Below are 19,819 nucleotides of genomic sequence, written 5' to 3'. Positions count from 1 at the left end.
AAATTTTTGTGTGTGTGTGTGTTTTTCGGGCTATGTATGTGGCCATGTTCTAAAAGAGTTTCGGACCCACAAAAAGCTATGGATGCCGGCCATGAAAGCCTTCGACTTCACAATCTTAAATGGGTCAAATAACTTAACAACAAACCCTCAACAAAATACAAGTACTATAGTATTTTCATTAAGTGCAAGTAGATCTTTGCTGGCAGAATAATGCAGGCTTCCTTGCCTGGAATATGCATTATATTTTAATGTGTATGTGTTTCTTTTTGTCTAGTGGGTATTTTTATTTGATGCATTTCAATGCATTGATGATAATTATGTTTTCTCTGTGTTTTATCGTTATCGAGTAGTATTGTGGGAGGAAAAGGGGGATATTAATTTCAGAAACCACCCACTGAGATTCTAAAAATCTTATTTACAGAAAGAGGAGGAAGTAGAAGAAGAATGATTTTTGAAGCAATGTTTTGAGTCTGTGAGGGTCAAGGAAATGTACAACCGTAACAAGTCCAAGCGTCATATTCCCTTCGATCTGTTCTAAGCAAAGCAGAGTCAGCACTGGGTAGTATTTGGATGGGAGACCACCACAGAACAGCAGGTGCTGTAGCCTATATTTTAGAAGAAGGTACTGGCAAGAACCCCTTCTGGGCATTTCCTCGCCTAAGAAAACTCGAGGAAATTCCTGGCGTAGCCATAATGCCATTTGAAGGCACAGGCAGACCCACATTTTGAATGCCACCGATGGGGCATTTTGTGGGGGTTTCTTTTGTTGGGGTTTCTCCTTGTTCTCTACTGTACATTATTCCCTGTCTTGGTTAAGAATTATTTCGATTAACACCAGAGATAAGGTAAGGAATGGAGCATTACAAAAAGCCAACCCAAAGCTTTCAGCTACACAGTGGGGGGCCCTTGCTAACTGCCGGGTTTTAGTTCCAGGACCCCCGTGGATACCAAAATCCGTGGATGCTCAAGTCCCATTATATACAATGGGATAGTAAAAATGGAGTCCCTTATATGAAATGGCAAAATCAAGGTTTGCTTTTTGGAATGTATACTTTTCAAACCATGGCTATTTGAATCCATTGGCTAAGGAGGGCTGCCTTGCCTGGCGTCATCGGAGGAGGAATAGTCAAAGAAAGGCAGAGCAGAAGGGCCTGAAACAGAAACAAGAGATAAACCCAGAGAGCTAACGACGTTGTAACTGAATTTTTTAGGGAATATATGGGAGTGTAAGAGGGCAAAACAGCTCCTGTGTGTGTGTGAGAGAGAGTGTGAGTGTGCAAGAGAAGAAGTCTGGAGAAGTGAGGCTGGGTCCTCCAGGTGTGAGACAGGTCGCTCCAGGCGCAGAGGCTTCCTGGCATGGCTTCTGAAGGGAAGGCTAAAGGAAGGAAGGGCTCTGCCTCGTCGGCTGGGGACCTTTGGCGATCCCGCTGGCGGTGAGGACGACCCAAGAGGCGACCTCCCTACTCCCCACCCCCTCCTTCCCGTAAAAAGGGTCAAGGCGGGGGAAGGAGAGAGGAGGGGGGCTGTCACAGACTCCTTCCTTCGTCTAGGTTGGCCTCCACCTGGCCCTATGGAAGAGGGGGCCCAGGTGCTTCCCTCCGCCTTCCGCCCACATCATGGAGGGATCGGGGGGAGGGAGGGAGGGAGGGAGGGTGTGTGTTGGCCAGGGCGAGGGGGGCTCCTGGCTGGCATTGGCGAGAGACCAAGGGCTTCTTGCCCAGGTACTCCCCCGCCCCGACTTTAGGCCCGCCCGCCGCCTCTCTCTCTCTCTCCCTCTCTCTCCCCCTCTCCCCTTCCGATCCCGGTCCTCCCCGGCCCCGTCCAGCCTGAGCTCTATAATAGGCTGTCCTCTGGAGCAGCCCCGGGGCGGAGAAAGGAAGCGCCGACGGAGGAGAGGACCCGGAGAGGAGGAAGAAGAGGAGGCCAAGGGGAAGGGGAAGAAGAAGGGGAAGGGAGCCTCGGAGGCCGCCGCGCCTTCGAGCAGCCGGAGCTGGCCAGCTTGGCCGAGGGGGCTCCCTCCCCTCTGTCGGGGATCTGGGCGGGACACACCAGGCGGAGACCCTCGGAGGCTCTTCCCAGGGGATCGGGGCTCCGGCCCCGCCGCCAGGATGCTGCCCTCGGTCTCCCTTCGGCCTCCCCTCGGCCTCCGGAGCGGATCAGTCCCGGAGCGGAGGAGCCGCTGAGCCCCAGCCGGGGGTCTGCCGGGGAAGGCTAGGCCTCTTGGGCCCCGCGGGCGCCATGCAGCACCCCTTGGACCTGGGCGCCGCCGCCCACTATTTCCCCGCCGACCCCTTCGCCGACCCCCGACCCCACCGCTACCGGAGCTTTATGATCGAGGAGATCCTGACGGACCACCCGGACGCCAAGGCGTCGCCCCCCGCGGGAGAGCTGCTCAAGTTCGGGGTGAAGGCGCTGCTCTCGGCCCGGCCCTACCCCAGCCCCCTCGGTACGTACCTCCGCCGCCGCTGCTGCCCCGGGCCTCAGCCCCGCCAGGAACCCCAAGGAGGGCCGCCTTCCCCCGCGGCTGGGGCCAGCCCTCCACATCGCCTCTATTGCCAAGGTGCAGTGCTAGTGCTGTTGTTATGGTTATTGTTATTGTCGGTGGGAGGGGGTGGCCAGAAAACTTCATTCCTTTCCTCTCCTTTCCACTCCTCTTCCCCTTCCTTCCTTCCTTCCCTCGCTCCCTCCCTCCCTCCTTCCCTCTCTCTTTCTTTCTTCTTTCCTTCCCCTTCCTTCCTTCCTTCCTTTTTCCCTTCCTCCCTTCCTCTCTTTCTTCCCTTCCCTCCCTCCCTCCTTCCCTCTCTCTCTCTCTTTCTTTCTTTTTCCCTTCTCCTTTCTTCCTTTCTGTCTCTTTCTTCCTTTCTTTTTCCCTTCCTTCCTTCCTCTCTTTCTTCCCTTTCCTTCCCTGTCTTTCCTTCTCTTTCTCTTTTTCCTCCTGGGCCGGGTGGGGGCTCCGTTAAGGCCTAGCCGCCCGCATTGCAATCCCTGGCACCCCACTCCCTCTGAGCCCCCTGGGGCTCTCTTTGTTGCCGATGGGGCTCTTGACTTGCCCCCCTCCCGACCCACTCGCCCTGAGGATGGGGGGCAACTGGCCAAAGACAGGCAAGAAAAAGTCTCCCCTTCCTCGGCGCAGAAAGGTCCGCGAAACCCGCCCTGACTTCACGCTCCCCCTCAGTCCAAGGCTCTTGGGGTGGCATCCTAAACTTCCGTAGCCCTTAGGGCTCTTTGTTGTTGGACTCGGAGAGACTGGCTTCCCAGGAAACCCGCGCGGAGGTCAGACTCGAGCTCCCCGGCTCCGTCCAAGGCCCCAAGGTCCCGCAGCAACGCCTCTTGCTTTCCCAGGGAATTCCCTCCGTGGGATTTCTTCCCATATTTATGCATGCAGCCCTAGGGCCCTGGGTCAGGCAGAAAAGCTGCAGTCGTAAATGGACTGATTAGAGGTCAAACCCCTTTCAATTTTAGCGACTCAAACAGAATTAAACGGATAGCAGCCTTGTCTTTTACGCAGTAAAAATGATGCCGGAGTCGACTTCTTCCTTTCAAACGGCATCACCTCCTCCGGCTATCCAACCCAGTTTTAAAACTTTAAAAAGCGACCCCGAAACGATATATTCTGAGAGATCCTCGGCGCTAAACGAGACAACTCCAAATTAGATCATTTAAATCGTATATCAGCCTCAGTAGCCTCCTTCAGGGCAAAATGTATCTTCCAGAATAAATTATTTCAGCATTATCTTTTTAAGGGGGATGTTGAGGGTATAAGTAGTCTGCAATACTAAATGACTAGCCCAGATCCACGGCACATTTAATCCAAGGTCTTCAGCAAGGCAAGAAGAGTTGTTGTTGTGTGCCTTCAAATCGTTTCTGATTTATGGCGACCCTGAAGCAACCCTATCTTCTGGTTTTCTTGGCCTAAAGAGCCAAGAGACCATAAGGAGAAAATGCCCAGATTCATATCAGCCTAATATCTTAGGTACGACAATAAAAACATAGGCCTTGGAAAAGTTTTCTGAGACAGGAAAATGTGCGAAATGTAATGGTTTAAGGATTGAGATCCTGAACAGAACTGGGGCACAGAAAACATCCTGAAAAACAGTGAGGCTTGGCTGTTGTTATTGATCCCTGTCGAACTCCGATTTATGGCGACCCGGGGTGAGCTGGCTCCTCCTTTTCCCGGACACGTCCTCCACGCCATCCTTCTGTCCAGGAGAGATTCCAAAATGTCCTCCATTTAGGGCAGGACTAATAAGCACACATTGATATTTACATTACTGTTTATAGCTTTCGTTTTGGTAACTTCCTCCATTTCTTTTTCTCCTGGAATGTCCTCCATTTTGCTCTGCCTTGTCCTCCTTGGCGGCGAGGACATTTGGTCACCCCAATACGAGGATTTCCTTTTCCTTTTGCCCAAAGCAGCCGGGGCTGCATCCACACTAGAGAAATAACCCGGTTTGGCACCGCTTTGACTGCCCTGGCTCAAGGCTATGGAATTCTGGGAGTTGGAGTTTGTTCTGGGGCCCAGAGCTCCGCTCCGCTTTGGGCACACAACAAACTCCAACTCCCAGAATCTCATAGTCTTGAACCAGAACGAGTTAAAGTGGTGCCAAACCAGGTTATTTCTCCAGTGTTGCTTTGGGCAAGTCACATTCTCTCAGCTTCAGGGGAAGGTAAAGGCAAACCTCATCTGCCCAAATCTTGCCAAAAACAAAACCCCTCAGGAAATGTTCTCCTGAAGGTTGCCGTAAGTCAGAAACGACTTGAAGGCATACAGCAACGACAAAGATGTATTGAATCCATAGGAACTTGGGAGGCCAACCATTTTTAAATGAAATGGATCCCTTCACTCTGTTCTGGCTGAGACAGATAGGCGGGTATCTGGGCCAGCCTAGAAGCACACCTCGTCGCTGTAGAATTCAGGGAAAGAAGGAAGGAATAACCTTTATCGAAGACTTAAAATGCCAGTCTTTGTTAATATGTGGCCTAGTGGATCTTCTTCCTCCACTCTCCTAAAACCTCAGCTCTTCCTTTCCTTCTCTAAAGCCCCCTTCCGATCCCTGGCATCCTCTCCTTTTGTGCCTCTGCCATCTGCTTGGAAGCTAAATGGAAGCTGACCTCCTGTGGGAGCCACAGGGCCGGAGATTGGCATGAAAAGGGCCTCTCGCCTCAAAAGTCTAAAGAGACTCAGCAAAGAAACCAGACTTTGCTTTTCTGAGAAGAAAAGAGGCTTCTCCACAAGCTATACCCCCCTCCCCCCATGTTTTTGTGGTTTGAGTGTTGGACTACGACTCTGGAGACCAGGATTCGAGTCCCAGCTCGGCCATGGAAACCCATTGGATGACCTTGGGCGAGTCACACTCTCTCGGCCTCAAGGGAAGGCAATGGCAAACCGCCTCTGAACAAAGCATGTCAAGAAAACACCATGGTAGGGTCTCCGAACAAATAAACAAACAAATGACTTGAAAGCACACAGCAACAACAGCAGTCGAAAATAAACCCAGATGATTTTTAAAAAATGGCTTGTTCCAGTTTTCCTTTGGTTTTGAATCGGGAATGAACACCACAGCAACATGGCTAGCTCAAATGCATCTGAGGAAGTAGAGTGAAGTCTAGGAAAGCTCATGCTGCCAATGTCTTTCTTTCTATCAGTCTCAAAGGTGCTGCAAGATCTCTCTAAGTATGTACTGATTCTGCAGACTAACACGGCTAGAATAGCTAGGGAGTTCCCCCTCCCCTGAAAACCTGGTGGGGTTTTCTGACGCCACCCCATGTTGTTGTTGGTTTTTTTTTAAGGGAAAGGCAAAACAGATGAAACCCGAAGGATTTCTTTTCGCCCTTATTGTGCGTTGAGAAAGGAAGAAGAGTCCAAAGGAGCGGCAGGCCAAGCCGTCCAGAAAGAATAGCCTTTCCCCGTTTGCAAGGGCTGAAAATCTATAACAAAAGTCCCTAGAGATGCCCTGTGGGCCAGGATTTCATGGCGTAGCAGAGTTCGTCTCAAAAACCAGTCTGCCAAGGGATCTTGCAGCATCTTTGAGACTCACTGAGAGAAAGAAGTTGGGAGCAAGAGCTTTCGGCATGCATCTGAGGAAGAAGGCTCCAGGCTCCGAAAGCTCCTGCTCCCAACTTCTCTCTTGCAGTCAGTCTCAAAGGTGCTGTAAGATCCCTTGGCTGGCTTACCTACGGGGCTCATTCCCACTTACATTTCCGATTCGCCTTCGTGTCTCGATTCCCCCCAAAAGGGCCCTCGTCCCCACCATGAAAGCGGATCTTTTCATTATCCTCTTGTTTCCCGTCCGTGTTCAGCTCTCTGGCCTCTCCGTTTGAGAGACTCCAGATTACAGTCCTTATCACACTGGAGCTACCCCCATAGTGCTAGTTTTGGGGGCCCTCTTCAGTAAGGAGAGACCTTTGCGGCAGGCATGGCGAGAAAACTGGATGGCAATGGCCAGGAAATATATATTCCATTTCAAAGATATTGGAGGGGCTTCGAATGTGGTGGTTGAGGTGTGATGTGATGGCGCTGTTTCGATCTTTGAAGGGGTGTCACACTGAGGAGGAAGCAATCTTGTTTTCTGCTGCTCCAGAGACAAGGACCCGGAGCAATGGATGCAAGCTCCAGGAAAAGAGATTCCACCTCAACATTAGGAGGAACTTCCTGTTCGACAGTGGAACAGACTCCTTCCTGGGAGTGTAGTGGAGTCTCCTTCCTTAGAGGTCTTTAAGCAGAGGCTGGATGGCCATCTGTGTGGGGGTTGGGGGTTTATGAGTTCCTGCATGGCAAGGGGATGGACTGGATGGCCCTTGGGGTCTCTTCCAACTTTGTGATTCAGTCTCACAGTCGGGGAGACCCGTTTGCTCGAGGTTTGCCATAAGAAACGAAATGGACTTAGAGTGCCAATTGTAGCAGGACGACGGTGCCACCAGGGGAGAGGCCTTTCGTGCCTTTGGGTTGCGTTGAACGCTCTTCTACACTTGAGGAGACAAATACCACGGGCGCTTTCCCCGTCACTCCCTCTCCATCAGTCCAGGAAGGAAGGCTTGATCCCCCATTTTAGATCTGCCAGAAAGAGGAATTTTTACCACTAGTTGAATCAAGGGCAAGTTAACTCGACCTGATTCCGATTCCAAACACACTCTTCTTTATTTTGACTTCAAAGCGGGGGGGGGGGGGGGGGGGGGGATTTCCATGCAGTGTTTTTAAGCGGGGATGAAAATGTGGTTTAGAGTTGGAATTCACAGGCTGGAGCCTAGATTCTGGATTTACAGGCCAGAGATAGAAAAGGGATCCTTGTGCTTAATTTATTGGTTTTTTTCCCCCTTTGAACACTTCTTTACCATCTGCTAGAAGGAGAGACCTGAGATGATAAGATTTTACCTTTCTCTCTCTCTCTCTCTTTTGTTTAAAGCAAGTAGTAATTGGATACAGAGTGCTTCTGTTCCAAATATAAAATAGGGATGGGCTTCACTTGGCTTATGTGAATGTGTAAATTGCACTTATTTCCCGTTCTCTCCGCAAGATCAATAAGGGGGGAAAATCCCACCTGGATAAAATATGAGGGAATTCCACATCAGTTTGCAATCTCATCCTATATCTGAAGACCCTTCGGGTGCCTTTTCAGGAACAAAGTTCACTGGACCCAGTGTGTGGCTTTCTTCCATGTAAATTGCCTGAGAAAAGTGCTGTGCAGACAGAGACAAAAAGTGAACACTGGAAGCCGCCCCGTTATTTTTCGAGGAGGAAAATCCAGCGCCTGTTAAATTTCCTCCAAGGAGTGGGGGCTTTTATGTTAACTTGACTAGATCTTGCATTTGCTTCTTAATTTTGTAGTTTTGTAGCTATGATGTTTTGGGATCAAGGAAGGGTATAATCCTAAATAACAGAGTTTGTGTTGGAGTTTAGAAACCTTTCGAGCTCAGTCCTGCGCGTGTGTGGGTAGATGGAAATCTAAAGCTGACGTTTTAGATTTGGGAATAAGCCCTACTGAAAGCAATGGGACCTATCGAAAGCGACCTTCTTTAGTACAGGATTGCATAATTAATACAAAAGCGATTCCCCACCCCAGTAGGAATTAAAAAGACGCTGTTCTCATCCCCTTAAGAGTCCCTTTATTAAACCCTGCTTTGTTATTACCTTCAAGTGGATTCAAGTTTACGTGTGTGTTAGGTGCCTTCAAATCGCCTGTCCTCTAATGGGGACCCGATAGATTTCATAGGGTTTTCTTAATCAAGGAATACTCAGAGGTGGTTTTGACGGTTCCTTCCTCCGAAATATAGCCTACAGCACCGGGTATTCGTTGGTGGTCTCCCATCCTCCCCGCTTGGCCATGGAAACCGATTGTGTTACATTGGGCACGTCACACTCTCTCGGCTTCAGTGGGAGGCAAAAGTAAATCTCCTCTAAACAAGTCTTGCTAAGAAGACCCCCGCGATAGGTTCGCGGTTAGGGTTGCCATAAGTCGGAAACGTGTTGAAGGCACACAGCAAGGGTTTTCTGGGCAAGATCTATGCCAAGGAGATTCGCCACTGCTTTTCTCTTAAGCTAAATTCAACACCACATTTGCGTATAAAACGTGACCATTTCCGAAACTTATTACTTGAAATTTAAGGGAACCCAAACTTCTTACTGACTTTCCCTCTAAATTCCAGAGAAACTTAATTTGTCTAAGATTCGAAAATATTTTCATGTATAAAGAATAACATTTTAAGGAAGCATTTTCAAGGGGTCTGTGTTATTCGCTTTGTAAGTGTAGGAAATCTGATCTGTTGCTTCTACGACAATATATATATATATATATATATATATATATATATATATATATATATGATCGGTGGGAGCAGTTTAATGAATTATCAGTATATCCAAATTCGGGGAGCTGTCTCAAAACTTTACAGAGGGGCTGCCACCTATAAAACAAAGGAACAAAACACAAAGCCTACCTCCCTCCAAATTCAAACTAACTTTGTATTAATTTCCATTTCCATTCCCATAATGGAGATCCTTAGGAAGCGATCTGAGAGTGACAGTTGAGTCATTGCTGCTTTTTTAAAAAAACAATTGTTTTTGTTGTTGTTGTTGTTGTTGTGTGCTTTCAAATCGTTCTCGACGCATGGCCAGTGCTTCTTGGCAAGATAGAGAAGGTTTGACTTTGCCTTCCTCTGAGGCTGAGAGAGTGTGACTAGGCCAAAGTCATCCTGTGGGTTTCCATGGCCGAACGGAGATTTGAACCCTGGTCTCCAGAGTCATAACCATGCTTGTTCTTTTTTTATTTAAAACCCTGGAAGGATCCAGTTCGTCCTCGTTACACAAGTGGTGGACCGGGCATCTTAATTTGTTTACAACGGAGCCAACCGGGCACTGATTTGTATTATTTATTTTAATTAATGTTATTATTATGGTCCGGGCATCCATAGAAGTAGCTGGGATCGCTACGCAGATCCTTAAAGATTGTAGCCACAGACACATTTACCTCGGGGCAAGTCCCATCAAGATCCAGTGCTGCATCTGCTTCTGCTTTGTTCGGGGAGAGTTTCCCAGATACATGTGCCTCCATGGTACAGCCTTGAATTTGTGAGTCCAAGGTTCAGCTCCCTTCGCCTTGAGAGTCCCAGGGTCAAGGCAAACCTCCTTTGACTGAATCCGGACAGTTAAAGTGCACAGCCCTTGTTGTTGTAGTGTGCCTTCAAGTCGTTTCTACGGCGACCCTAAAGCGAACCTATGGTAGCAGTTTAATATCACTTTAACTCCTGAGAGTTATGTCCTGGGATTTGTAGTTCGGTATGGCACTTAGCATTCGCTGCTAGACCTCTGTAGTCCACTACAACTCTCTGGCAAAGAATGCTAAGTCCAATGAGAAGTCGAAAGCTTTCGTGGTCCATAGTTTTTTGTGGGATTTTTGGGCTATGTGTCCATGTTCTAGAATAATTTATTCCTGACGTTTCGACAGCATCTGTGGCTGGCATCTTCGGAGAATAAACTCTTCTAGAACATGGCCACATTCAGAGAAGATGCCAGCCACAGATGCTGGTGAAACGCCAGGAATGAACTCTTCTAGAACATGGACGCAGAGCCCGAAAAACCCACAAAAAACTAATGCTAAGTCCTTCCAAACTACACCTCCCAGAATTCCATCAAAAGGAGCCACGGTGGTCTGGAACGGCTATAATTATACAGTGTGGATATACGCCAAGAAAATAGGGTCGCCATAAGTCGGGGTCCATGTGAAGGCGTATAACAACAGCTCTGAGCAGGGCCCCGCGACAGGCGAAGTGATGCATGCAACCAAGGCCCTGAGTTGGAAAGACTTGAGGGGTTCTTGGAAGTCTCTCGTACGTTCTCCATAAAACTCGAAGCTGACTTGAGGGCACATGGCGACAAAAGTGCTGCTAGCAGGATGAGACTGACATTCTCAAACAGAGAATGGAAATCTGTGGCCCCTCCAGACGCCGCTGGACTGTGACTCCCAGAGGCGAGGATAGCTTCATGACATCGCTGTGAGTAACTGCCCTTTTACCATCCCCAGAAATCCCGGTTTGGGAGGCGTCAAGACAGCTCCCTGGTTGGGAATGCCAAATGCCCCGCCCTCCATTGGCTGGCCTAGTGGTTTGAGTCTTGGATTAGGACTCGGGAGACTAGGGTGCGGCCTCCTCTCGGCCATGAAGCCCACTGGGTGACCTGGGGCAAGTCACACTCTCTCAGCCTCAACCTCTGAGCAAACCTAGCCAAGAAAACCCCAGGGTAGGTTCGCTTTAGGGTCACCATAAATCGGAAATGACTTGAAGGCACACAGCTGCAGCAACAACAACAACAACCACTGCCAATCCCAGGATTCCACAGGATGGAACCAGAACAGTCAAAGTGGAATCACATTACTACAACTTCATAGTGCGGAAGGCATACTCAGCATCCTCCACACTTAGCAGAACCGAACAAGAACTTTTTCTTAGGGCATTTCTCAGGGTGACCAGACATCCTCCTTTTCCCGACACGTTGTACATTTCAGCCTGCCTTTTCTGCCCAGGAGGAATTCCAAAATCTCCTACCTTTAAGCATGGCTCAGTCTAGCATGAAATGTACATTTATCTGAGTGTTTTGAGCTTCTGTTCGGTCATGCCCTACATTTTTTCCCTCCCTACATTTTACGGTGTCCTGTCCTCCTTGGCGGTGAGGACATCTGACCACCCTCTCCTTTCTGGAACTGAGCCACAATACAAGGTGGGTTTCGGTTCCTTGCCTGAAAACTCTGCAAATGGTAGGACCTTCAAGCGAAGTCAATCGGGATCCTACATCTCCCAACCTAGCTGGGTGGCTGGGGATTCTGGGAGGTGCAGTCCCCCCAAAAAAAGTTACTTTCCAGAGCCTTGGAACCAGTGGAAGGCTTGAATAACCAACCTCCTTTCTCTTTCTCTCTCTTTCTCTAGCGGTTCTGAAAGCGGAGCAGGCGGCGGCCGTCTTCAAGTTTCCTCTGGCGCCGCTGGGCTGCTCGGGCCTGAGTCCGGCGGCTCTCTTGGCGGCAGGGTCCGGGCTCCAAGGGGGATCCCCAGCCCCCCACCTGCCCCTCGAGCTCCATTTCCGAGGGAAGCTGGAACCCGGGGCCGCCGGAGCCGCCTCCGAGGCCGGCAGCAAAGCCAAGAAAGGCCGTCGGAGCCGCACCGTCTTCACCGAGCTGCAGCTGATGGGGCTGGAGAAGCGCTTCGAGAAGCAGAAGTACCTCTCCACGCCGGACAGGTGGGCAAGGAAGGGCTCAGGGATACTGCCATCTGATGCCAAGCCCTACCGGGCAATGGCTGAGACCTTTTGGAGTGCAGCTCCCAGAATCCCGAACTAGCATAGCCCCCGGGCAGGGCATCTTTGAAAAAATGGTTCCTGGGTGTGCCTTCTCCCATCCCAAAGGGTCTTGTGTGGAAGATTCTCCACTACATGCAGCCCCGACATTCAGACTGCATTGAATAGTTTTTGTTTTAAGTCAGTTCATGTACACCAACAACTTTTTATTATTCTGCACACCTCTGTTAAAAAGAAGAAAACTCCCTAAAACTCTTAGGGAAAAATGGTTTAATATAAAGTTATATAATAATAATAATAATAATAATAATAATAATAATAATAATAATAATAATAATAGGTTTGCAATAACTCGCTGAAAGATTTGAAACAGGGGTGGGAATTGTGCGGTTCACTGGTTAAATTGTAAGTGTCTGCACTATGTATCCCAAAGCCAAGACTTGGTGCTCCTTTGGATGCCTGAAAAATGCCTTGCCTCTGGAGATTCTGGCGGCCCTTCAAGCCCTAGGAAGTGGGGTCGTGATCGGGATCGGAAATAGCTGGTTTGGCAATCCTGTCTTGGTCCTCCTCACACAGCATCTGCACTCAGAAATTTAAAGTCTCCCAAAGGCAACTGGCTCAGATCTTGGAAGCTAAGCAGGGCCAGCCTTGGTTAATATTTGGATGGGAAACCACCAACGACCATTGCGTGCTGTAGGCTATATTCGAGAGAAAGAAACTGGGAAAGAGAACTAGCCTGGTGTAGTGGTACTTTAACTCTGGAGATCAGGACTTGAAACCCTGCTCAGTCGTGGAAACCACCTTGGGCAAGTCACATTTCAGAAGGTAGAGGCGGCCCATCCTAGGAACAAATCTTGTCAAGAAAACCCCGTCATAGATTCACCTTAGAGCTGCCATAAGTCAGAAACAACTTGAAGGGAAACAACAACTGCACAACTAGCCAATCCACCTCTATGAACCCTATGAAATTCATGGGGTCATAAATTGACAGGAGACTTGAAGGCATATTGTACACACACATGCCACCAACCCTGATGGCCCCAGTCCTTGCTTCTTCCCTTCCCACCAAAGGAACCAGGCACAGCTTCGGGGTTCCCTAGGTGCTATCTAAACATATCATTGAAGGATTCCAAGTAATTATCCATCTCTCCTTCACCCCCCTTCACCCCCCTCACCCCCCCCCCCCCCAACTAACTACTAACAAGGTATATACTCAACTATAAGTCAACCTCACATATAGATTGAGAATAGGTTTTTGGACCAAAATTATAGATTTTGATATAACCCATGTATAAGTCAAGGGTAAAACTTAGGGACATGTAACAAAGAATGTAAAGGATGAAGCTAAAGAAAATTATGCCGCTATTTTCCTGGTCAGGCATTCAAAAAGCCCGGAAGCAGCACCGCAGTAGAGAGAATAGAGGTGGCTGGTGCTTCTTTTACGTTTTCCTGGGATAGACAAACCTCTGACTTTTCACCACTCTACCCAGAGAAAGGGATGGCTCCTATTTTGATAAGAGTTAACCTATACAATACTTACATTGATCCATGGATAACTCAACCCAGTGTTTTGGGGTTGATTTTTTGACTAAAATTTCTAGATTTATACATGGATATATGTAGCATGTATTCAGTCATGGAGAGCAAAGGAACTCAGGTTGGCCATAAGACAAATCTGAGAAACTAATTGGGGTGCTGTCTCTACAAGGTCCACTCAGAGGTTACAAAATACTTTTCTCAAGTATTCATCTTGGAAGGCATGCTCGCCGGAGAAAAATAAAGTAGGCATAGTAGTTTGGACCTGTGTGGGTTCAGATTTGAGCAAGTGACTTTCTGAGCAAATTACTCCCTCCCTATTCAGATTGCCTATCTTGCAGAGCTTTGGAGAAGATATGCTTGAAAGAACAGACGTTTATTTCATTCCAGTAAAAGTCATGCAGTTCTCCAGAAACTGTTATCTGATCAGCAGAGGATTAAGGCCCTAGACCATGTCAAATTCGAGAGGCCCAATAGCATTAATCTAAAAATATGAATTATGCAACAACAATTATTTTATTTATTTGTTAATTTAGTAGCCCATCTTTTGCCTGATACGAAATTCAAGGCAGCTCACAATACAGATTAAAGCAACATATACCTAAATTAAATCATAATAGTAAAAAAGTGAAAAAACAAACAAATGTGTGTGCACCTTCAAGTCGCCTGTTGACTTATGGCAACCCCATGAATGTCATCTGGTTTTCCTAGGCAAGGAATGCTCAGAGGTGGTTTGGCCAGTTCCTTCCTCTAAAATAGCCTACATCACAGGACAATGTATATTGAGATGATATTTCTTTTATTCTCTCTCTCCCCCCCCCCACCACAAACAGTTGAGCAAAACTTGAAATTTAGTAAATTGGCTTGCTCCCCATAATCAGAAGACCTGAAATTTAACGACTAAAACTGTAGCTTACGTAACTTGTGTGTACATCAGGTGCTCAGTTTGATGTATCCAGCAACATCTGAAGAGTCACAGGATCTCCGGTTTTGAAGGGCTGTGCTAAAAAAAAAAACCTGGAAAGAGAGTGATCAATTTACAGAGGAGGAAGGGTGGTGGCAGTGAAGGCATCCAAAGGGAAACCTGTGGGAGCGGATGGAGGGATGGGTGGAACTGAGTGGATATGAGCAGGATGTTATAGTGATGCTTTGTTTCTCCCCTGCAGGATAGACCTGGCAGAATCCCTGGGCCTGAGTCAACTGCAAGTGAAAACCTGGTACCAAAACAGGCGGATGAAATGGAAGAAAATAGTAAGTGTGCTTGGTGGACTATGTTTTGCTTTAACTCCCTACTTTCATGGACAGCTACAGGCAAAAATAATCATTCCCACCTAATGAGTTTTCTTTGCCACCTGGAAAAGGCAGAAGAGACAGATTTATAGCCTCCAACCAAGGTCCTTCAGCTATGGTCTACTACAACTCCCTTCATCCCAGGACACTCAGTGGCCAAACTGCAGGTGTTGTGCTCGGCTACATCTGCTTGTGAAAAGAAGCTTACTTCATCTTAAGACTTTTTGGAGGGAGGGGAAGTTGTGGATGTGAAGGTGTTGCTGAAATACATCTCCCAACCACTGGGGCTGATGGGATCCAAAGGTCCCTCACCCTTGTTCTTATGGTTATAATGGTACTGGCAAGCCTTTGTTTTCTCTTCACCCCATTCCCAAGTAAGGGTTTGACCTTGGCCTTGCTCACCCCAACTGAGTGACACTTTAAAGGCTGATCCTCTTCATGATAAGCCATATACCTGGACACCCATTGATTTCCTCACTCTGTAGCGATCAGCTGCTGTGTATCCAGAACAAAGTTGTGTGGAAGCCACAATGGCAGAACATCTTTCTCAAATAGTTATCTCAGTAGCTTGTAGCAGGGTCAAAGATCTCTGCTCTGATATTCCTCCAGCCAAAGCTGAACCAATCAAGTGGAGGGATCTCAGCTGAAAACCCTTGGTTCTAGTCCTCCTAAGGCCTCAGTTCTCAGTTCTGCTGGGGCTTTGCGGAATTGAAGTCCCAAAAAGCATCTCAAAGGCCAAACATAACTGGCAGACATTTGTGCATGGCTGGCTTTATATGATTCAGAGAAAACCACTCCACATGTCCTGGATGCAGTCTCCACCAAGATAAATAGGGGTGCGGTGGATTTGGTTTTTCTGGTACAGAGATGAAGACCTTAGTCTCTTGCTTCGTAATGGGGGTAGGCCTTGTACACCAAGAATTGGATCTAGAGTAAGGCTGCAATTCTAACCTCACTTAGCCAGCATTGAACCAGTTTAACACACATCCATAGAGGATCAAACTGTCCTAACTCATGCTTTAGTCTAGGAAAAAACCCATGAAACAAATTAGTAATGGTGAATTACTAATGAGCTGCCTTGGGTCATTCCAGGAAAGTCATGCAATTCTCTGGGAGAAAGGTGGCATATAAATAAAATAAAAACATAAAAAATATTTTAGAGGAAGGAACTGACAAAACCACATCTGAGTATTTATTGCCTAAGAAAACCCTATGAAATTCATGAGGTCACCATAAGTCAACAGATCTGAAGACATACACACACACACACACACACACACACACACACAATTTTCAGAGGGAGCTATGGTATGGCAAAACAGTGTGGATCTAGCCTTTATTTACCAATAGTTTAAATGTGGAGCTTTAGTGCAATGGCAATCAGGGCTTTCACACTAATGCCTTTAAGGGCTCTGCTCCATTCAGGGGACATGAAGCTGAATTTCCAAAACAATATCATGATTTGCCTAAGCTTTTGGGGAAAGGGAGAGACTGTAATCTTCCCTAAATAGCATTTGCTGGCCTTAATGAGATGATGTCATGTTTATTTTTGTTGCTTTAAGTCAGTGCCTTATATGCTGATCTTGCCCATGCTTACTTCAAAGCAAAGAGAGAGGCCATTCTAACCACACATCTGTGGAAATCAACTTCATTTATATAAGTGGGACTTGACTCACACTCAGGATTATTACATATTAGTAATAATTCTGTCAGTGTACATTTTGGGGACAAAGCTGCACTAACTAAGTTAGGGAGACACAAGAGGAACTGATAGGCAAGTTGAACAAGTTGAACAGGGGGTTGCAGAACATCTGTGACTGCAGGTAGGGGGGAAATCAATCTGGGGCCAGAGTAATGAGAGTGCCTTCCAAATGAGTACATCATATGAAACATAATATGACTAGGAATTGGCTATGCATCCTGTTAAGGCAATTTCCCTGGGAATAAGCTCCATTGAATTCACTGGGACTGGAGCTCTTTCTTGCCCTTGCCTCCAGCAATTTGGTGGAGACAATCTAACAGAAGCATGTATGTATGGCGCTGTGTAAAACTACAGTGCTATATAAATAATAATAATAATAATAATAATGCAGGTTAATCCTTTATATTGTATATATGTGTGTGCCACCAATGATTTTTGTAGTCAAGGAATACTCAGAGGTGGTTTTTGCAGTTTCCCTTTCTGAAATATATGCTGCAGCACCTGGTCTTGTGTGTGTGTGTGTGTGTGTGTGTCCCATCCAAGTACCAACCAGGGATGATCCTGCTGGGCTTCCAAGATCAGGCAGGATCTGGTACTTTTAGCATATTTAGGCCCTAAAGAGTCGTCCCCAAATCTATTATATTAGAGGTGGGCAAAGTACAGCTCTCCAGATACTACTGGAAGTTTCAACCCCTTGGATTTCTCTTTTAAAGTGGATTTATTGCCCCAGTGACATTGATACCACAAACCTTTGCTGACACCTGGAGCTCTACCTTTTCCTCACCCCTGCTTTACATCCTTGAGGCTACCAGCTTATTATGCCCATTTACCTGCAAGCAAAATGGGACTTTCTTCCTTGTAGAGCCTAACAGAAAATTTACTCGGAGTGAGTAGTCCTTTCAATGGGAGGGCAGCAAAACTGGTTATTATAGAAACAGAAAGTGTTTCTACACTCTCAGTACCCACCCAGGAGTGAAGCTTCCAAAATGTGCTCAAATACAAACAGAAACAGGATACAAAGGAATTTTGCAGCACTTTTGTGGCTAACTGGGAGAAAGAGGTTTTGGAGCCTAAGCCTTGGTAGACTCAGTTCATTGTTGGCTTCATGCATATGAGGAAGTGGACTGCTTCTATGAAAGGTTACACTACAGACTTTTTTTTTTCCATTGAGTCCCACAGGTGTTAGAAGATTCCTTTGCCTGCTCATACAGACGAGTCTGGTTTAAAACAGAATCGAGGGCAATAATACAATAGTAACAGAAATCCTCTTTCAAACAACCCAGCAGGTATCTTAACCTCAGGAAAGAAGATCTTGCTTCCTTGCATCAAGGGTTCCCCACCAAAGCTCTTGTCCAAAGAGTTGGCTACAGGAATACCCCTTTACCTTGCACAGTGAGAGGTAGACATCCGACAAGTAAGACTATTCTCTGGGTTTTTGCGAGATTTTCGGACTAAGTGGCCATGTTCTAGAAGAGCTTATTCCTGACGTTTCACCTGCATCTGTGGCTGACATTTTCAGAGAAGATCTTCAGAGAAGATGCCAGCCACAGATGCTGGCGAAACGTCAGGAATAAACTCTTCTAGAACATGGCCATGTGGCCCTAAAAACCCACAAAAAACTATGGATGCCGGCCATGAAAGCCTTCGACTTCACGCTATTTTCTGGCATTTGTTGTTGTGTGCCTTCAAGTCATTCCCGACTTATGATGGCCCTAAGGCGAACCTATCACAAGTTTATCTGAAGCTGAGAATGTGTGACTCGCCCAAGGTGGCCCAGTGGGTTTTCTATGGCAAGAACAAGCCTTACGCTCAACCCAGAAGCATAGTGCTGGGGAAAGGCTTACCTGTTGGCTGTCTACCTGCTGAGCTCACACTGAAAGCCCAGGAACCATGCCAGGCAGAAGAAAAGGTAGTGCAAACCAGGAGGAAGGACAGAGTAGCTGCCCGGTGTTTTCTTTGGGCCTCACCTTGGACTTGGTGCTGAGATGAGTGTTTTCTAGACAGACGTGGATAGTTTGGTTTTTTTTTAAGAAACACATTTTTGGGCTCCTGCGATCAGTGGCTGCATTCCCCCACATATCCCCCTCCTTTGTTTTTTGTTATCCCCCAGGTGCTGCAAGGCGGAGGGCTGGAGTCGCCCACCAAGCCCAAAGGACGCCCGAAGAAGAACTCCATCCCTTCGAGCGAGCAGCTGACGGAGCAAGAGAGGACGAAGGAGCTGGAGAGGCCGCCGGAGCTGAGTCTCGCTTCCCCGACCCAAGTCGGCCAGGAGGAATGACCCACCGCCCCCGGGCCAGCCCTCCCCGCGGACTCGGAGGGCGATGGGGCCCACCAAGGGCGGAAGGAAGACCCCTGGAGGACCAGGCGGACATGCCTCCACGGGTCTGTTTTTGGGACCTCCAAGTGTGGGGCCTTGCAAATCGACTAGACCTCATTGAGGACCTCGTCCGGGAATTGCCTCGGAGCCCACGCCCCACGGACACGAGGGCCCCGCAAACTGGTTTTGTTGCTCTGAAGCTGCCAGGAGGAAGAGGAAGAAGAGGAGAGAGAAACAAGCAGGGTGGCCTAATGGTTAGTGGAGACTATTCTTCCGCATCGGTACCGTTGTATTTCCTGGGCCTCCTCGTTGTCCTTAGGGAAGGGAAAGGCATCCCCCGTTTGTCTCTCTGGGAAAGAGGGGCTTTCTTTGGTTTCTTTTTGGCCTTGGAGGGGGGGTGGGATACAGGAGGGTTCTTGAGATCCAAGGTTGTGCGGAGGAGTGTTCCTTAAAATATTAGACATACGCATTTTTTCCCATTCGGTGTTTAATTAATAAGAAGATAACGGATTTTATGTCAATAAAAATATTTTATGAACGGTTGCTCCGAGCCCTGCGATGCCTTCCTTTCCCCAGATCTTCCTCTCCAGGGGCATCCTCCGCCAAGGTCAGGAACAACAGCTTTGGTGGGTCGACTCTGGGGGAAGACCCCCGCTGGCTTCAGGGCCATTGATTGCCAGCCCAAAGTTAACTGTCTTGGGTCAAAGCTAGGGAATTTGTGGAACTGTCGGTTTGTGAGATATGTACTGATGCCACAATAAACAACAATTTCCAGGATTCTCTAGCACTGAGCCAGGGCAGTCAAAGCGGTCTCTCAGGCTCCGGCCATGCTGTAGAAATAATCCAGTTTAACACCACCTTGTCTGCCTTGGCTCAGTGCTATGGAATTCTGGGAAATGTCGTTTCGTGAGACATTCCGCCTTCTCTGTCGGAGAGCTCTGGTGTGCCACAATGAGTTGCAATTCCCATAGTGTTGAGCAATGGCGGTTACACCGGTCTCACCTTGGACTGTTTGTGCAGTGCGGTTGCAGCCTTAGCTGCAACTACATCAATGGACTAAATTGTCGAAGCAAAAGGGTTATCCAAATAATAATATTGATAATAATAATAAAATGCATCGGTGCCGTTTGACACAAGGCTTCTGGGAGCGATCCAGCCAGCATAACAGGTTGCACTTCAACTTAAATCCTAGCAT

At 47.7% G+C, this 19,819-nt stretch overlaps 1 protein-coding gene across 2 annotated transcripts; it reads left to right on the top strand.

Moving 5' to 3' along the window:
* The first annotated feature begins 1,894 nt into the window (after positions 1–1,894).
* On the top strand, positions 1,895–19,167 carry BARX1 (BARX homeobox 1). Of its 2 annotated transcripts, none has more exons than XM_042447974.1 (4): positions 1,895–2,446; positions 11,416–11,722; positions 14,482–14,566; positions 18,418–19,167. In XM_042447974.1, exons 1-4 carry the CDS (start codon positions 2,239–2,241, stop codon positions 18,583–18,585), a joined length of 768 nt encoding a protein of 255 aa, XP_042303908.1. In that variant the 5' UTR covers positions 1,895–2,238; the 3' UTR covers positions 18,586–19,167. The 2 variants fall into 2 exon arrangements, with proteins under 2 accessions (XP_042303908.1, XP_042303907.1); XM_042447973.1 differs by having other exon boundaries at positions 1,895–2,560.
* Positions 19,168–19,819: the final 652 nt, after the last annotated feature.

The sequence above is a fragment of the Sceloporus undulatus genome, chromosome 2, assembly GCF_019175285.1.
Source record: "Sceloporus undulatus isolate JIND9_A2432 ecotype Alabama chromosome 2, SceUnd_v1.1, whole genome shotgun sequence".
In the NCBI taxonomy this organism is placed as follows: domain Eukaryota; kingdom Metazoa; phylum Chordata; class Lepidosauria; order Squamata; family Phrynosomatidae; genus Sceloporus; species Sceloporus undulatus.
This window is presented reverse-complemented; position numbering and strand designations above follow the sequence as displayed.

Bases quoted from the DNA above. Each gene is read 5' to 3' on its own strand.
- BARX1 (XM_042447973.1), top strand. From the start codon at position 2,239: ATGCAGCACCCCTTGGACCTGGGCGCCGCCGCCCACTATTTCCCCGCC. The intron at 2,561-11,415 runs GTGCAGTGCTAG...CTCTTTCTCTAG, and splicing joins ACATCGCCTCTATTGCCAAG to CGGTTCTGAAAGCGGAGCAG. The intron at 14,567-18,417 runs GTAAGTGTGCTT...GTTATCCCCCAG, and splicing joins GGATGAAATGGAAGAAAATA to GTGCTGCAAGGCGGAGGGCT.